At 40.4% G+C, this 19,205-nt stretch overlaps 2 protein-coding genes across 7 annotated transcripts in view; one reads left to right on the top strand and one right to left on the bottom strand.

Annotated features, from left to right (window-relative positions):
• The window catches only part of SLC25A38 (solute carrier family 25 member 38), a 213,851-nt gene that overhangs the window by 52,864 nt on the left and 141,782 nt on the right, over positions 1-19,205 (top strand). The window lies entirely within an intron of this gene.
• LOC110090770 (transmembrane channel-like protein 2) overlaps positions 1-19,205 on the bottom strand; it is a 164,207-nt gene that overhangs the window by 7,229 nt on the left and 137,773 nt on the right. The window contains exons 15-16 of the mRNA XM_078377403.1: positions 18,660-18,727; positions 3,202-3,441 (exon numbers count right to left, since the gene is read on the bottom strand). Coding sequence (XP_078233529.1) covers positions 3,202-3,441; positions 18,660-18,727 — 308 coding nt within the window. The remainder of the gene's footprint in view (positions 1-3,201; positions 3,442-18,659; positions 18,728-19,205) is intronic.

The following is a 19,205-nucleotide window of genomic DNA, read 5'->3' as shown; positions in this document are numbered from 1 at the left end:
GCTTTTCTACTATTCGCTGCCCTCCAGATTTAAATTCACGTTTACATCCTAGTTTTGATCTATGTTATTCAATCACTATTTGGTGATTCTAACCATTTATAAAATAGGCAAGATATTTTCCAAAGGGCAACAGTGAGCAACTCAAAACATGAAATATCACAATTAAATCTTGTTTGAATGAAATGAATGAATCTCTTAAATTTTTAGACCAGATGCCTAGCTACTAGATATTGGTAAAGAAAAAGCATTGTGCAATTTGATTCTCTCCCCCCACCTCCGAACACTGGTTCCTTGTTGAGTGTTATTTTAACCCTTTCTGTAAAATATTCATCGCTCTTGACTGTGCAAAGATGGTGTCCCATGTAGTCCTTCTGGGTTTCCCCTGCCATTCTGCCCTACCAAACGTGGAGCACAGAGTTCTGCACTATTCTATTCTTTAGTTGCTTACTGGTTTATTCTCTCCTCTTCTCATCTGGGTTGGCCAGATGGAAGGGAAAGAATGTGACCATACTGGAGATTTCTTCTAAATTTCAGAATTCAGGGAGTTGTCCATCATTAACTCAGTTTGGAGAAGGCTACTGCAGAATGAGGTGTTGTGGTTAGAGGAGCTGAGTTGTGGTGTCATATGGGCGCCAGCCAAACAGGTGTCTTCAGGTTTTTTTGCTGTTACTATATAAACTCTGAAGTATATTCCTACAGTAATACTAACAGTTCTGTTTCTTGTATCTATCTGCATAATTTATGCAGCTATGAGTTGTGGAAGACTTGTGTTGTCTAAGATGGAGGACTTTAAGTTTCTAACTTTCTCGTCCTCAGCGAGGAATTGTTGGCCACTCTGGGTGAAACCTAACAATGCTGTGTCACCTGCATTGAGACACATTCCTTCGTCTGCTACATTACTCCTCAATTAGATCCTGCATTAAAGTGCAGATGAAAAGGACTTAAAATCAGTGTTCCCCACCACTTCCATTCTTCCTCCTCTTTCATGGTGCTTGCTTTTAATACTTCACCTGACAAAAGGGAAATGTGCCCAGAAAGGTGTGCATTTCAGTGTGCCTCTGTACAGTTGAGTGGGCCTGGAATTCATTTTGTGTGAAATGTGGCTGTGACGATCACCCACATCACTCATGGCATTCATATTCATAAGCTGATTTGCATGAACCTATGAGAGGACTGGAGAGGCGGAGTCAGCAGCTACATGAGTTTTGGCAGGAGAAAGAGGAGTCAGATAAGGCTGGTTAGTCAGAGAGAGAGGGAACAGATATTGAGAAAGATAAAGGTGGTTAAGAAAATAGGTAGAGCAGGTGGTAATGATATAGCAAGAGAAAAAAGTATGTACTGAGAGAACTGTTGATGATTTACTTATGTATAATGCTTATCTGAGAAACCTCTGTTATTATTCAGTCTGCTTCACTTCAATAAATAAGTTCTGTTTCTGTTCACAAGTCAAGTGTTCAGACAAATGTCATTTATATTGTGGATTGAGGTAATCCACTGGTGGCAGCGAGAGGAAAACATGACGTGAGCCTTTGTGAGGGAAAGATACACAGGGGCCACAAGGGCAAACATCACAATTGGTGTCCAGAAGCGGGATACGAAGTAATCCAGTAAAGCCAAAGTTTAAAAGTTAATTTTCTGGAGCCATGGGTACCTTTTAGTCAGAGTTCTGTGGTGAAGAAGTGGGGAACCTCCTAGAGCTTTTGTGGAAAAGCTTAGTGGCAGGGTTTCTGAACACAGATGTGGGGGAACTAAAAATAGGGAACCGACTCTAAAGGAAAAAATCTTTTTTTGTTTACCTCAGGATTTGAGAAACCCAGTGGCTAGCTTGAAATCCAAGGCTCTGAGAGATAAGGGAGCACTGGTGGATAATAGGTGAAAGCCAGGGTCAGAGCAGATCTGAGGTGATAGGAAAATAAAAAGCAGAGGCTTGAAAATAGACTTTGTTTTGTGTCTGGAGGAAGAAGGTTGTTTCAGACCGAGAAACATCGTAGCTTGTGTGTGAGGCCAGTGTAGCCATCTTTAGCTGCCGAGTGAGAGCTACATAGTACCCCAGGAAAATATTGGGAAGAGAAAACAGCAATAAAAGTGTTTTAAAAAGAGGCCTGACTAACTCAGCGATAGAAATCAGTCCCTTTATTAAGAAAGTACATACTTATGCCACCCAAAAGAACTAAAAAGCCAGTAATGGAGGAAATTGATCCTCAAGAGGCACAAAGTTTACCTCAGGAAGTGGAGGGAAATGGCTTCAGTGGAATGGGAAGAGACTGATGAGGGTGCCTCAGAGAGAGTGTGTTCTAAGCTCCTCAGATTTTGAAAAATGGAAACAGGAATGAGAATTTAAATTGAAGGAGCTAGCTATGAAAACCCAATTAGAGGAGCTAGCTATGAACAACCAATTAGAAATGGAAAAAGCCAGGGCTGAAGAGAAAGCTCAGGAACTACAGCTTAAAGCTGAGCAAGAGGCCAGACAAATGGCATTTGAGCAAGAAAAAAAAGCAAATGGAATTAAGACAAAGAGAATTGGAGCAAGAAAACAGGCAAAGGGAAATGGAATTTCAAATACAAATGGAAAAATTAGGATTAGCTTCTCAAAATAACAACAAAAATAACAGCGCTAGTGAGGGAGATCTCTCAAAGATCGATTTAAAAGTATTTCCCCAATATAGGAAAAGAGATTGCCCTGTATCTTTCATCATTTCATTTGAGAGAGCGTGCTGGCACTTTGAGATTAAGGATGATGAAAGGATGATAATTTTGAGATCACAAATAAGTGGAGATTTAGCTGAGCTTAATTCTCAGATGCCTCTGGAGCAAGCTAGAGATTTTGAGGCATATACAAAAATGGTATATTCTAGATTTGGCATAAATGCAGAACACCTTAGATGAAAATTTCATTCCCTTACCAAAAAGCCTGAAGAATCTTATGCCCAATTGGGGGCTAAATTGATTAAATGTTTGAACAAAACAGCTATCCCTGCTTTTATTTAGGTCAAGAGCGACACCTTTGAGAATGAGGAGGAACTGGCATTACACAAGAATATGCCTGTGTATAAGGGCCCCTGAATTTGGGACAGGTTACTTTTGAGTCAACCATGCCTGGGAGTAACTTTTCACAAGGCTTCTCACAGTGTGCCTAACAATACAAAGGTAATCTGGTCACCACAAGTTAGGTGTGCATTGAGGATTGGGATCTCTCATTACCTGAATGGTCCACAGTCAAAGGAGGGAGGCAGGGACATGATGGTGTAGGCAACTGGCAACACACTTAAGAACAGGATCAACAGCAAGAGTCCCATATAGAAATTGTTGGATTTGGATGCCTTGAAGACGCGCTCATGGGGAACGTTACTGCTCATAACAGCCCAACTCTGGAAATACATGGAGGTTAATAAACGTAGCACATTTATGCCCACTAGTCCTGGTGCATAAAAGGATCCCATCCTGTAAGGGGACAAAATGGAAACAATCGTAATAATACAGGGAAGCTCAGAAGTTGCTTTTAACAATGACATTGTAAGACAGTTTTACCCTCTTCCTACTTAGAAGACCCTAATTTTCAACTGTTGCTAAACCACTTGAAAGGAGAGAAATCAGTCTGCTTCTGGAATGAATACCACAGAGGAGCACTAACTATTAGATTTATTCAATGAAGGTCTTTTACCTGGATGTAGTGTCTGCACTGAAATGTGATGTACAGTACTCATAATAGGAATGGTCATCAAAATAAAGCATTTTCAACAAGGGGCACAAAAGGAAGCAGTCTATAACCTCTAGCTGTTCTATTTCACTTTAGCATGAGCAAAGAAAGCTGGGGTTACCATCAGTTCTACTGAGCTGTTAGTTCCATTTTCAAAGCCATCATCCACCACCTTTTTCTACCAGGCTGTACTGGAGGGAGAGATGGAAGCAGGGCCACTCCATTACATCTGGTCATTTGCAAGAACTCTCCAGCTATATTGTTTTCATTTTCCTGCCCACTCTTTCCCTCCTTTGTGACCTTGCGCCATTAACTATCCAGGAGGACGCACAAGCTGTGGCAGAATCAGTGAAAGGTTCCCTTTCATTAAAGTAAACAATCCACATGAGAGCATGGTTATAACAGGAAGATCTACTTGGATGTCTGAAGTAGTGCACTGTGTCTTGTGTAGATTGCAAGACAGTTTTAGCCTCTTCCTACTTGAAAGACCTTAATTTTCAACTGTTGCTGAACCACTTGAAAGGAGAGAAATCAGTAGCCTTTCCCTTGGCCCATTCACTTCCTCCTAACAGGCACCCTCATGCCTTTGGCTTTGACAAGCATGCTTTTCTGCCCCTGGCTATATTTTCTGGAAATAAATGATTAGAGAAGGAAGGGAGTGCCTTGAGAAAAATGCTTCCCCCCCATGCCCCACAATGTTTTTCTGTGTCTCTCTGCACATCCCATTTACTTCATGCCCTATTTGTACAATAATGCGTTATTTGCTTTCTTGAATCAAGGAAATGAAATAAATTGTGGCAACTTAGCTTCCTCTCTTGAGGGCCAAACTATGCAATACAGATAACATGTTATAAATCACAGTAGTGTTTAAGAGATATGACAGAGGCATTTTCTGGTCTGAAAACCATACTTGCCCGTGCTTAGTTCTGATGAGAAATCACAGAACAAAACACACTAATTTGCAGGTTCCTAGAAGTGAGAAAAACTTTAATTTGACAATTATAAACAACCAGCACTTAGTAATTCCTCTTTTAGTAATGACCTCTATAGTCAGCCCCATGTTTTTGTTGTGCTACAAATGGATTTCTCACACCAAGTCCACTTGCAGACATGTATGTGATTGTGGTGTCCACCCAGGTCATGAATATTCATATGCTATCTGCATGGACCAATGAGAGTGCTGGAGAGGCAGAGTCATAACAGTCTCTGCAGGAGGCGATTGAGAGTTTTAGATTGGAGTTTAGAGACTGGAGATTAGAGTTTGAGTTTGGGAGTTTGGAGCTGAGAGAGAGTTTGGGAAGGTGGTAGAGAATAGAAAGGAAGGTTGTTTTAGTTGACAGTTAACAACACTGACTGAACTTTAATTTCTTGTAACAATAAACAATTCCTATTTGGTTTTTAAAATGACACATTGCCTGGACTTCTGTGATTAATAATAAACAATGTTGATGTAATCAACTGGTGGCAGCAACAAAACACGTAGCTTGTGCCCTGGGACTGATGAAACAACCAAGGGATAGGTGGGAACATGACAAATTGGTGGCAGCAGTGGAATATGAAACAATCCAGTGGAAAAAAAATGAATGGGCTTGAGTTTGAAGTCATTCCTAGCTAGGAGGGGTTAGGATCTGTGGTAAGAAGTGGTTACCCATTAGAGTCTTGTGGGAGACCTAGTTTTGGGGATTCTGAACCCAGATCTGGAGAATCCTAAGACAGGGAAAATACTTACTCAAGAGAAACCATTTATCTCAGGATTTACAAGACTAAGTGGCTAGCTCAAAATCCAGAGCTCTGAAGGAAAGGAGCAATAGCAGATGGAGTAGAAGCCTAAGTCAGGATAGATTTGAGATGATAATAAAAACTAAAAGTAAAAGTAAAGAAAAGCTAAGCAGGAAGTTGTTCTTGCGTCTGGAGACAAGAATCACCAAGACAGGAAAATATTGTGGCAAGGGTTGCGAGCTTCGGAGTAGCCGAGGTGAGCTGCTTGGAAAAGTGCAACCTAGTTAGAAGGAAAGCCACTGGGAAAAAAAGCCACTGGCTCTGGTGAGGGAAAAGAACCAGTACAGTTTAATAAGAAATTGTATTATGTATGCGCCCCCAAACGAAGTAAGAAGTTGGTTATGGAGGCACAGGCTGAACTCCAGGGTGCTGTGGGAAATGGGAACGCTCAAATTCAAAGTGATGAAGAAACGGAGGGCTCACTAATAATTGGCTCAGTAGGAGAAAATACCCAAAGCTCCCAAGATGTTGAAAAAAGGTAGCCAGAACAAGAATTTAAACTGAAGGAGCTAGCTTTGAAAATCCAATTAGAGGAGCAAGCTCTGAAAAACCAATTAAAATTGGAAAAAGAAAAAACCAATTAGAATTGGAAAAAAACAGAGAACTTGAAAGGAAAGGAAAGGGGAATTTGAGGTAGAAAACAGGCAAAGGGAATTTGAGCAAGAAAACAAACAAAGGAAGAGAGAAATGCAATTCAAAATAGAGATGAAAACATTGGAATTAGCTGCTTATAATAACAACAACAAGAACAACAACAACAACAGCAACAACAACAACAACAACTATTATTATTATTATTATTATTATTATTATTATTATTATTATTATTATTATTATTATTATTATTATTATTATTATTATTATTATTATTATTATTATTATTATTATTATTATTATTATTATTATTATTATTATTATTATTATTATTATTATTATTCCAGTGTGGTAAATCCCTCAAAAATCGACCTAAATAAATTTCTCCAATATCGAAATGGAGATTGTCCTGAATCTTTTCTGATTTCTTTTGAGAGTGTGTGCTGGGACTTTGGGGTTAAAGGTGATGAGAGGATGATAATTTTAAGGTCACAGATAGGGGGAGTTTTATCTGAGATGTATTCACAGATGCCTCTGATATAAGCTAGAGATTTTGAAGCTTATTGAAAGATGGTGTATTCCAGGTATGGGATTAATTCAGAGCACCTCAGAAGAAAATTTTGTGCTATTTAAAAAAAATCCGAGGAGTATTTTGCTCAACTTGGGGCAAGGTTGACTCTGTATCTTAATAAATGGTTGGAACAGGAACATGTCACCTCCTTAGACCAAATGAAAAATGTGTTTGAACTAGAGCAATTTAATTCAATTTTACCAGGGGAGTTGCATTATCTGGTTAAGGATAAGGATCCTAAAAATGTGCTACAGGCACCTGAATATGTTGATTCTATTAGTGGGATCAGAGATCCTTGATTTTCTGAGGTAAAAATTAGTAGAAAAGTGTGGGACGACAGTAAGAGATCCCAATTTAATAAAAATTGTCTCAATAATACGCAAGCTAAAGAAAGCCATTTTAAAGCCAAAGCTTCAGTCTCAGAGTCAAATCTGCTGAGACTGAATAATCTGGAAGGGAAAACTAATGAAACCCTAATGAAATGGGGAAGAATGATATTTTTGGCTCAATGTGAAAAGCCTAAAAATGGAAATTATAATAAGCCTAAAAAAAATCTCCTTCAGCCTTTTGCAGCTGAAGCACTGACCCATTGCTGAGGGAACGGACTTGGCAGAGAGCCCAGAACATCCTGAGGCTTAAGTGTTACAGTGTTTTTTTATCAAATGCGACCAAGATTTGCTGGAAAGCTCTGGGGAGACTATTTTTATTGATGACATAAAGTATTTGGGTTTAAGAGAGATATATTCCCAGATTACTATTTGTCACTCAGACATCATTCCTAAAGAAAAAATGTTAGAACATGAGGTCATCACCCTCAAAGGCATCCGTTTGGACTCTGTAGTTTTGCCAACAGCTAGAGTGGCATTGAAGTACCATGGGTGGTCTGGTATGTGGAAAGCAGCAGTGTCAGATCAGATCCCAACTCCTTGTCTGATTGGTTTAGCTCTATCTAAGCATTTGCAGAGTGTTTTAATGGTAACCTGCTCTCAGGGGAGGCAGATTGAAGCCACTGAGGGAAGCAATGAAACCATCATTCAAAGACCCATTTTAGGGGAGCAGCCTGAAATGAGGGAGACAGCTAATTTAGTGCTGTTGAGAAACCCTAAAAGTTCCTTCTTTATTAAGGAACAGAAAGAAGATAACTCCTTAACCGATTGCTTCAAAAAAGTTAAGAAGAATCCTATTCCACTGACCCCTGAATATCCAGAGAGATATTGTGTGGACAAAGATTTATTATACAGAGAGGTTTCAATGATTCTTCATGGGGGGACCCCACAAACAGTTAATTGTACCAGTTAAATAGCATGAAAAGATTTTGGAAAAAGCACACAAAGATGTATTTGGAGCACACATGGGCATCTCTCACACTAAGCAAGGAGTGGCACAGAACTTTTATTGGCCAGGGATGAGGAACCAAGTTAAACAATATTGTCAAAGCTGTGATGCTTACCAAAAATGAGGTACTGGAAATGACAAGATGAGGGCTAAGCTATGCCCATTGCCAGTGATCTCGACCCCTTTCCAATGTGTGGGTCTGCAAAAGTCCTTAGAAAGAGCAGAGCAAAACTTAAAGGGTGCTCAAGAAAAGAAGAAAAGCTGGCATAATAAAAAGGTCTAGGAAAGAACTTTCTGTCCCGAGGATGAGGTACTGACGCTGAGGCCCATAAAGGGAAATGAATTGCAGTTAACATGGTCAGGACCTGTAGATTTGTTACGACAGCACTGGAAACCTGAAGGGACTAGTAAGAAGGCGCCCCATATAGCTGCAAAAGCACTGAGAATCCTGCAAAACAAGCCCCTACCTGAGAAACCAGAGATTAATGGGAGAAAACTAGATGATGAAAATCTCAATAAATCTGAAATAAGCCAAGTGTTTGAGATTGCACTTAAAACTATCTGTGAATTTTGAGTTGACCCGGGAAAGTGGGCCTCTCAGATGAAGAGCTTTGTGACAAAAGTACCTGTGGTAGAGTTTATGGGAGAGGTTGAAGGCAAGGGCAAGAAGATTTCAAAGAAGAACACAGTCATAGTTGTTCTGGAGGAGTTGAAGAAACTGCCTACCCTTCCCACAGTTGAGAAAATGAAGCCACTAATACAAAAGAAAATGAACTTAACCTGAAAGAAGCAAGCTGAAAACATCCAAGTGGACATGCTAGGTAGCCTTCGATTGTCTGAAGAGAGCACTGACTTCAGAACCTTTCCTTGTTGCACTGGACTTCGACTGTGAATTCCTCATCTACATGGATGTGTGAAACGTGGGACTGGGAGCCGTGTTGAGCCAAGCCGACGACAGTGGAAATCTGCACCCAGTGATGTACACCAGCAAGAAACTTCGGTCGGGTGAGAAACACTTGTCCACAATAGAAAAAGAGTGCCTAGCTATCATATGGACACTGCAAAAGCTGAAGTCATACAATTGGGGAGAAGGTTTGTCCTGTGCACCAACCACTCTTCATTTTTATGGCTAAGAACTATTTGAGCCAACAGCAGCAAATTGATGAAATGGGCACTGATTCTACAAGACTTTGACTTTGAAATCCACAGCATAAAAGGGACCCAGAATGTGGTTGCTGACGCCTTGTCTCGAAGGCCAAATGACTAGAGAAAATTCTTTGTTTTATATCAGTTCAATATTAACTGATCTTTTTGTGTTAATTATGTGATAAGCTTGAAGTGCAAGGTTTGCTTGGATGTTAATAGACTAAGAGGTATGTATAGTGATGGTAAAAATAACAGTAAGTATCCTTAGTAATGTAAGAGTAATGTAATGTAAGAGTAATGTAATGTAATCCTTATTAATGTAAGTAATGTACTGTTAGTAATGTAAGTAATGTAAGAGGTTAATATTTGCATTTAAGTTAATATTTGCATTCATAAACTCTTTAATTTATCTAGATTGAGAGCGAAGACCAAAGTGAAATGCATGCAGGACTTCCTCTTCGCCGATGATGTAGCTGTTGTCACCCATTCTGCTGAAGACCTCCAACAACTCATGAATCATTTTAGCAAGCCCTGCCAAGACTTTGGATTAACAATCAGCCTAAAGAAAACACATGGGCCAGGGCGTGGACTCACCTCCCTCTATTACCATCTCCACACAAGAATTGGAGATTGTTCATGACTTTGTGTACCTTGGCTCAATGATCTCTGACACACTCTCCCTATATGTCGAGCTGGATAAACACATTGGCAAAGTGGCTTTCATGTTCTCTAGACTCACAAAGAGAGTAGGGCTTAATAAGAAGCTGACGGCATATACCAAGATCCAGGTCTATAGAGCCTGTATCCAGAGTACACTCCTGCACTGCAGTGAATCCTGGACCCTTATGCATGGCAGGAGAGGAAGATGAACATGTTCCATATGCATTGTTTCTGACACATTTTTGGTATCATCTGGCAGGACAAAGTTCCAAATAGAGTAGTCCTAGAATGAGCTGGAATTTTTAGCATGTGTATATTACTGAAAGAGCGACGTCTATGTTGGATCAGGCATGTTGTGAGAATGGCTGGCAGTCAGATTCCAAAGGATCTCCTATATGGAGAATTAGTGCAGGGAAATCGCCCCAGAGGGAGACCACAGCTGTGATACAAGGATATCTGCAAGCGGGATCTGAAGGCCATAGGAATGGACCTCAACAGGAAAACCTTGACATGTGACCGTTCAGCCTGGAGGCAGGCGGTGCATCACGGCCTCTCCCAATTTGAAGAGACACTTGTTTAGCAGGCTGAGGCAAAGAGGCAGTCCTGAAACCAGCAAATCAGGGAGCTGGACAGGGGACAGATTGTATTTGTCTTGAGTGTGGAAGGGATTGTCACTCTAGCATTGGCTTTCTCAGCAACACTAGATGCTGTTCCAAGTCCTCTGTTCAGAACATGTTACCATAATCTCTTGAGACTGAAGGATGCCTAAGTAAAAGTAAAATTTGCATTATTCCATACATTTTCATTTGTTTATGAGGGCAAACCATTACGTTTCCCCTCCTGTCACAAACGTATTAAGGGGGGGAGTGTGGCATCTGCCCAGGTCATGAATATTCATATGCTATCTGCATATGGACCAATGACAGTGCTAGAGAGGCAGAGTCATGAGATATAAGGGTCTCTGCAGGAGGAGACTGAGAGTTTTAGATTGGAGCTTAGAGATTGGAGATCAGAGAGTTTGAGTTTAGGAGTTTGGATTTGAGAGAGAGTTTGGGAAGGCAGTAGAGAATAGAAAGGAAGGTTGTTTTAGTTGAGAGTTAACAACACTGACTGATATTTAATTTCTTGTAACAATAAACAATTTTGTCGGAATATTAAAAATTTACAGGCCTGAACAGAACAGAAGCAATAATAAGCTGCCATGATATCCAGGTGTGTAAAATCAGTGACTCTGGAGAGGTGGTGCCTGGATGATGCTACACCTGCTCTGATTGGGCAAGGGCAGATGCGTAAGTGTATATACATATGAACTGTACAGAGAGAATGTACCACCCTTCACTTTGATGATTCCATGCTGTCATGCTGCCGCTTTATATATATGCTGTAAATACATGTGTCGTGCTGGAGGAAGCTGAACATGTCTGCATGAGTTATTTTGCCATCAGGACCTGAAATTGTACTCTGCTGGATTTCTGTGGGTTCTTGCGGTAACAAATGTTATGGGCCCAGCGACACGCTCTGCTCAGACTGCCTAGTGTGAAGAACCTTGGTGAGTACCAGTGGGTGGAGGAAGAGATAGAGGTCATGGAGGAGAGCAGTTCTGCCATTGGGAGCCCAGGAGGGGAAAGAAAACGGAGGACTGATAGCAGAGCAGGCAGCAGGCAGCAGGCAGGCGTTTGGGGGAAATTTTCCCTTAATAAGAATTCATGACTGTAATTACCAGACCTGGTCCGTGAAAGCAGAGATGCTGTTAAAGGAGGGAAGAATTATGGCAAATTGTTGCCAACCCCCTGGCAAGATTTGATGAACATGAGGAGCGCCTTAATGAGAAAGCTCTGAGTACGTTAATACTTTGTTTGGAAGACAGCCAGTTAATCATGTCCATGGCTTGGCTACAGCAAAAACAGTTTGGGACTGTCTTAAAAGGATTTATGTGAGAGACACGCCAGGATCCAAAGTGTCTTTAACTAGGAAGTTCTACAGATGTAGCTTATAGCCTGGGGAGAGCATGTCTGGACATTTACAAAAAATGAAAAGTCTCTTTAATGAACTAGAGCAAAGGGGAGTCCAGTTCCCGGAAAACCACAAAGTGTATGTGATTCTTAGTAGCTTATCTGATGAATACGATAGTCTAGTTACAAGTTTAGAGTCAATGGCTGATGCAGATTTGACTTTGGAATACCTGACGGGCCAATTGCTGGAGGAGGAATAGCGTTGGAATGAGAGATTTGACAGCAGAGAAAATACAGCCTGGATCGAAGGAACCGGGACAACTTGAGGCAGAAGACAGATTACAGCTCACAGCATAAAGAGACAACTCCTAGGAGGGGAGATCAGAGTGGCCGCTGTGATGATTTGTGTTTTTATGTGTATTAGAATGGGATATGTAGTCCTAAGATTGTCCCAATAGCATCCATCTTGATTTAAAGTCTGTTCTGTAGTAGGAAAGTTTTTCATGCTGTTTCAGAGAAGCTTCGCTCTCTGATTATCTCGTTGCTAAGATGAGTAGAGAGCAGAGACTTTCGTAGTCAAAATAATTCTGCCACAAAACTTGATAACAACTCTCAAGCTCTCATGAGAAAGTTAGGCGGGACAACAAGACCCAGGAGGGGGTGTTCCTTATGAAGAATTCTGGGAAGAAGAAGGAAGTTGGTAAGGAGTTGAAAAAAGATGGAGTTGGACTGAGAAAGGTCAGACACGTGCTTTTTCCCATAATGGATTATAACTTTGCTAGGGACTATTTTTCCTACCATGGACTGATGGAAGTCAACTGGATTTTATCTAGCGCCAGCCTGTGAAGACCCAAGACACGTGAGATGGACTGTGTTATGCTTTTTATTAGTTAGCATAATTCCATTTCTTTATTTTTATAGCTGGAGTGGGGAGGGGAGTATTCCGTTTGTCTTGATATGAAAATGTACCTACTGAACTATTTTACCATCAACTGAAACCTTTTCTAAAGCAATTCTTTTCAATAAAGCAGTAATGATTTAATCTGCATGCATTGGTTCTTGTACAGACTAGCTGAATGTCTAATTGGCCATGTGTGTTTGCTACCAAAGATTTAGAGCCAGATTATTCTGAGTATAACTCATGGATTTGTCTGTGTGTGTTGCTTTCTTAATAAAGGAGATTGGCTTTTGAGGAAGAAGTGTTAGACAAGATCTTGCTGAGACCTAAGGGCTCTGCTCAGCAGTCAGAGGTTTGTCTGGACTTCGGACTCATCCCAGTCTCCGGCACCCCCGTAAATCTCTTTGGAGATAAGGGGCTGCTTACAGCCGCGCTATGACCGTGAGACGCTGTTTCGGCTGCGGATCTGTGCAACATCTTCTGAGAGACTGTGGACAAGCCAGCAACAGAGATGGCCAAAAAGCTAGCTGCAGAAGCGAAAAGCGAAAGGGGAGGATTTCTTTTGTTCAATCAACAAGAGATAAATCCAAGGTCATTCAGCAGGCTTGTCAGCAAGCTTGCTGGATAATTGATAGTGGTGCTGTAGCACATTTAACTAATGAGAAATGTTTATTCTCTTCTTTAGGTGCGTTGGAGCAATGCAGTGTGAGCCTGGCCAACGAACAAAAATTACAAGTTGCTGAAGAAGGGCCAGTGTTTATATCAGCTCTGGGACAGAAACTTGAAAGTGTGCTTTTTGTTCCACAGCTGGACTGTAATATACTAAGTGTGTCTGCATTAGATAAACAAGGCTATATAGTTATATTTGAAAATTGTGAATGTAAGATTAAGAAAGGAAACTATGTTTGTGCAAGAGCAAAACAAGAGAATAATTTTTATGTACTGAAATGTAAAAGGCAAAGTGACACACATACACAGCATGACCAGTGTGCACATTTATTGCACAGAAGATTAGGTCATGTGAATTTTAGAACATTTCAAAAATGCAAACAATGGCAAAAGGTGTTAAATTAAAAGAGTGTAGAAACTATTTAGACTGTAACATTTGTGAACAGGCGAAATCTAAAGTGTCCCCTAAGAGTAAAGAATGCACTAGTCAGCCTTTTCAACTAGTGTGTGCTGACTTGATTGGAACTTTCGCCCCATCCTTGGGTGGAGCAAAATATGTGTTGGTAATAGTTGATGATTATTTAAGGTACTCATTTTGTTTCCCTTTAAAGACAAAAGCAGAAATGTTTAATAACTTTAGAAATTGGCTGAACTTTGTTGAGAGGCGTTATGGCCACAAGGTGGTGGAAATTGAAACAGATAGAGGCTCTGAATTCATGTCAAGCAAATTTCAAGGTTGGCTGCAACAAAATGGGATATATCACAGGAAAACTAGAACTTACTCACCCTTCCAAAATGGAGTGGCAGAACGAAGAAATTGCGTTCTGCAAACTACGAAAGATGCTTTGTTAGCTGACGCTAACATGAGTCATGGTCTGTGGGGAGTAGCCCTGCTTACAGCGAATTATATTTTGAACAGATTGATGTCATCCACGATAGGGCAGACCCCTTATTTCATGTTGTATGGGAAAGAGCCATCATGAGGGTGTTTGGGTGCAGTGCATGGGTGCAAGTCCCAAAATAGATCAGAAGGAAGGGAAAACCAAAGGCAAAGAAAATGAAATTTCTACGATATGAAAGAGGCTCAAAAGCATACTGCTTTTAAGACAGAAACAGGAATGTAGTGATATCAAGGTCAGCTAGTTTCTGTGAGCATGAAAATTGGGATAGGATTCATGGTAACTCTCAGGTTTTCATACCCATTACAGATACAAGAAGAAGTGAGAATAGACAGTTAGAGCCAAAAGAAGAAGAGGCTGAAGAAAGCACGAGCTGGTCCATGACAGAAGAAGAAGAAGAGGACGACGGGCAGTGTAGTGAGTCAGAAAGTGAGATTGAAATTAAGAAGGTGCCACAAATCAAGGAAGAGCCACAAACCCCCAGGAGATCTGAGAGGGCTAACAAAGGGATTCCACCTACAAGGTTTAGTGTAGGGGAAATAAAGGTATGGCATGTGTGTCAGGAGCCCAAAGGTTATGAGGAAGTAATGTCACTTCCAGATGTAGAGAAGAAGAAATGGCAGGAGGCCATGAAAGAGGAAATGAAATCAATGGATGACCACAAGGTCTTCACAGAGACTAGGCTTCCACCAGAACATAAGGTGATTGGCAGCAAGTGGGTTTTCAAAAGAAAACTACAAACAATGAGGATTTTAGGTACAAAGCGAGGTTGGTGGCTCAGGGCTTTACACAAAAGAAAAATCTGCATTATGATGAGGTGTTATTGCCTACTGTGAAAAGCAGCTGAAAAAAGAATTTAAATTGAAAAATTTGGGTCCAATACAAAATTATTTAGGGGTGCAAATAAAGAAACATAACAAAAGATGAAAAGATGAAAATTGAGCAGATGTTGGAATGATACAATTTGCAAGATTGTAAAAGTTTACAAACCCCTATGGTTATAGACTCATTTCACACACTAGCAAGGTTATGCTCAAAATCCTACAAGGTAGGCTTCAGCAGTATGTGGACCGAGAACTCCCAGAAGTACAAGCTGGATTCCGAAGAGGCAGAGGAACTAGAGACCAAATTGCTAACACGCGCTGGATTATGGAGAAAGTCAGAGAGTTCCAGAAAAATATCTACTTGTGCTTCATTGACTATGCAAAAGCCTTTGACTGTGTGGACCACAGCAAACTGTGGCAAGTCCTTAAAGAAATGGGAATGCCTGATCGCCTTATCTATCTCCTGAGAAACCTATATGTGGGACAGGAAGCAACAGTTATAACTGGATATGGAACAACTGATTGGTTCAAAATTGGGAAAGGAGTACGACAAGGCTGTGTATTGTTCCCCAGCTTATTTAACTTATATGCAGAATACATCATGTGGAAGGCTGGACTGGAGGAACCCCAAACCGGAATTAAGATTGCCGGGAGAAATATCAACAACCTCCGATATGCAGATGATACCACTCTGATGGCAGAAAGTGAGGAGGAATTAAAGAACCTTGTAATGAGGGTGAATAGAGGAGAGTGCAAAAAAACGGCCTGAAACTCAACATCAAAAAAAAAACTAAGATCATGGCCACTGGTCCCATCACCTCCTGGGAAATAGAAGGGGAAGATATGGAGGCAGTGACAGATTTTATTTTCTTGGCCTCCATGATCACTACTGATGGTGACAGCAGCCACAAAATTAGAAGACGCCTTCTTCTTAGGGGGGAAAGCGATGACAAACCTCCACAGCATCTTAAAAAGTAGAGACATCACCTTGCCAACAAAAGTCCGAATAGTCAAAGCTATGGTTTTTCCTGTAGTGATGTATGGAAGTGAGAGCTGGACCATAAACAAAGCAGACCACCGAAGAATTGATGCCTTTGAATTGTGGTGCTGGAGGAGGCTCTTGAGAGTCCCCTGGACTGCAAGGAGAACAAACCTATCAATTCTAAAGGAAATCAACCCTGAGTGTTCACTGGAAGGACAGATCCTGAAGCTGAGGCTCCAGTACTTTGGCCATCTCATGAGAAGAGAAGACTCTTTGGAAAAGACCTTGATGTTAAGAAATTGTGACGGCAAGAGGAGAAGGGGACAACAGAGGATGAGATGGCTGGACAGTTTCTGCAAAGCACCCAACATGAATTTGACACAACTCCAAGAGGCAGTGGAAGATAGGAAGGCCTGGCGTGCTCTGGTCCATGGGGTCACGAAAAGTCGGACACGACTAAATGACTAAATGACAACGACGACGGTTGTAGATTTTCAAAAGTCTGATGGAATTAGCAAAGAGTTTGAAAATCAAGACATGTATCAATCTGCAATTGGCAGCTTAATGTACTTAGTGAGTTTGACTAGGCCAGACATTGCAGCAGTGAACATACTAAGTAGACATGTGTCTAAGCCAACTGTGAAACATTGGCAAGGTGTAAAAAGTGTATTTAGATACTTAAAAGGAACAAGTGACAAATGTTTATTCATAAAGCCTTCAAAAGAATTGAATTTAATGGCCTATGTTGATAGTGATTGGGCAAATGATGAAAGTGACAGGAAGTCAATGTCTGGATTTGTAGTGATGTTTGCAAATACACTAGTAGGGTGAAAATCTAGGAAACAAAGTTCAGTTGCTACTTCAACAGCAGAAGCTGAATTTGCTGCTTTATCAGAGCTATGTTCTGTAGTAGTTCTGGTAAAAGCACATGATTAAAGATTGAAAGGTTGAAACAGATAATGCAATAAAGGTATTAGAAGACAACACAACTTGCATACAAATGGCTGTAACAGAAAAAAATGAGAAATAGGAGCAAACATGTAGACATTAAGTATCATAATGTGAGAGAAGCCATAAAAGAAAAACTAATAGAATTACATTACTGCAAGACAGAGAATAATGTTGCTGACACTATGACAAAACCTTTGAATGCTCACAGATATGATGAAATAACCAAGGAATTGGGTATGATTTCTGTTCAGGCGTAAATTAGGAGGGGTGTCAGAATTAAAAATTTACAGGCCTGAACAGAACAGAACAAAACAGAAGCAATAATGAGCTGCCATGATATCCAGGTGTGTAAAATACTGAGTCACAGTGACTCTGGAGAGGTGGTGCCTGGATGATGCAACACCTGTTCTGACTGGGCAAGGGCAGATGCTTAAGTGTATATATATATGAACTGTACAGAGAAAATGTACCACCCTTCACTTTGATGATTCCATGCTGTCGTGCTGCCACTTTGTATATATGTATATGCTCTAAATACACGTGTCATGCTGGAGGAAGCTGCGTGAGTTATTTTGCCATCGGACCGGAAATTGTACTCTGCTGGATTTCCACGGGTTCTCGCGGTAACAAATTTCTATTTGGTTTTTGAAATGACACATTGCCTGGACCTCTGTGATTAATAATAAACAATGTTGATATAATCAACTGGTGGCAGCAACACAACACGTACCTTTTCCCCCGGGATTGGTGAAACAACCAAGGGACAGGTGGGAACGTGACAGTGATTAAGGACAACTCTCTGGTAATTTCTGCTTTATCAGATAATTTTTATGCTGACAGACCTTCATACTGTCAGGAATCAAAATTAAAGATGAATTCTTTTAAAAAGAATAATTATGCTTATCCATATGTAAATGTCAACAGGTATATGCCTAGGCAAATAGATATGATTGGGCTCATGTATAGGCTTGGTATTCTGCAGCTTCAGTTAAAAAAAAACTAGGGACATTGCGGAAATTATTAATTTGCACTGGAAATGTTATTCAATCCATGTCCAGTGACTGATCTCTTTAAATCAGTAGTTTTCACCATGTTCTGCAGGATCCCCACTGAAAAAAACTACAATGCTAGACTGGGATGTAGCTATGTGACAGACTCCCCCATAATCACTGAACCTCCCCTTTGTGGAATCACAAAGTTGTGAAGTGTGTTCAGCAGCGCACTCTCAATTTGTGTGGGTTGCAGTCAAACCCTATGGATCCATTCGCTATCCACAAGATCAGTGTAAGCATTCTCAAAAACCTAGACTTTTCATTTAAAAAGTAAGGTTTCTGACATGCAAAATTAGTATGAAACAGGTTCCTGCTGTAACTAAATTTGGTCAAACCTTCTATGGTATAATGTACATTTAGAGAATACACAATGGCAAAATACACAGTGGTCCTCAATTCAGTGCAGATCTTATTATTTCTGTGTGTGTTGTATGCTGTCAAGTCAGAACCAGTTTATAGCAACCCTTATAGAGCTTTCAAGGTAAGTGATATATTTAAGGAGTACTTTAACAGTTCCACTCTCCCAGTGAACTTCTATGGCCAAGTGGGGATTCAAGCCCTGTTCTCCAGAGTCCTAGTTCATTGCTCTATCCACTACACCACACTGGGAATCCATATTTCTCTAAGAACAATTGACAAAAATATCTTACCAGATCATTCCCTGGTTGAAGACCAAACCCAGCACATTGCCGCTAATGTCAAACTCTGCATACGAAGGCTGTAAAAAAGAGTGAGTGTGAGTGTCAAATATTTCTGCTGAGTGGACACTGCACAAATTGAAAGAGAAAATGAAATATCTTCAGCTGAAATCACAGTTGAGGTCTGCCTCTATTCTCTTATGTTACCTTTTGGGCTATTTGAATGAATATGAATTTCGTTTGTGAATTTGTGAATTTCGTTGTATGGGTATACTGTGTATATACTTACAATGACAATAAATTATTATTATTAAAATATGAAAGTGATAAATAGATCACAAGGGATATGCAATGATTTTGATTTAACCCCAAACTGGAAAAAAAAAGTTAGGCTCTTTGGACAAGTTTTATGACTTCAGAGGTGAAGTTGGCATCAGTCCAAACCAAACCAATGCTGGACACTGCATGAAACCTCATCACTGTTTGGCCTCCACAAATGGCATCTTTTCCACTGTGAAAAGAGTGCCTATGATGATGATGATGATGATGTTTTAATTT

Source organism: Pogona vitticeps, chromosome 6 (assembly GCF_051106095.1).
Source record: "Pogona vitticeps strain Pit_001003342236 chromosome 6, PviZW2.1, whole genome shotgun sequence".
Taxonomy (NCBI): domain Eukaryota; kingdom Metazoa; phylum Chordata; class Lepidosauria; order Squamata; family Agamidae; genus Pogona; species Pogona vitticeps.
The sequence above is the reverse complement of the archived record's forward strand: the minus strand, read 5'-3'. Positions and strand labels throughout refer to the sequence as shown.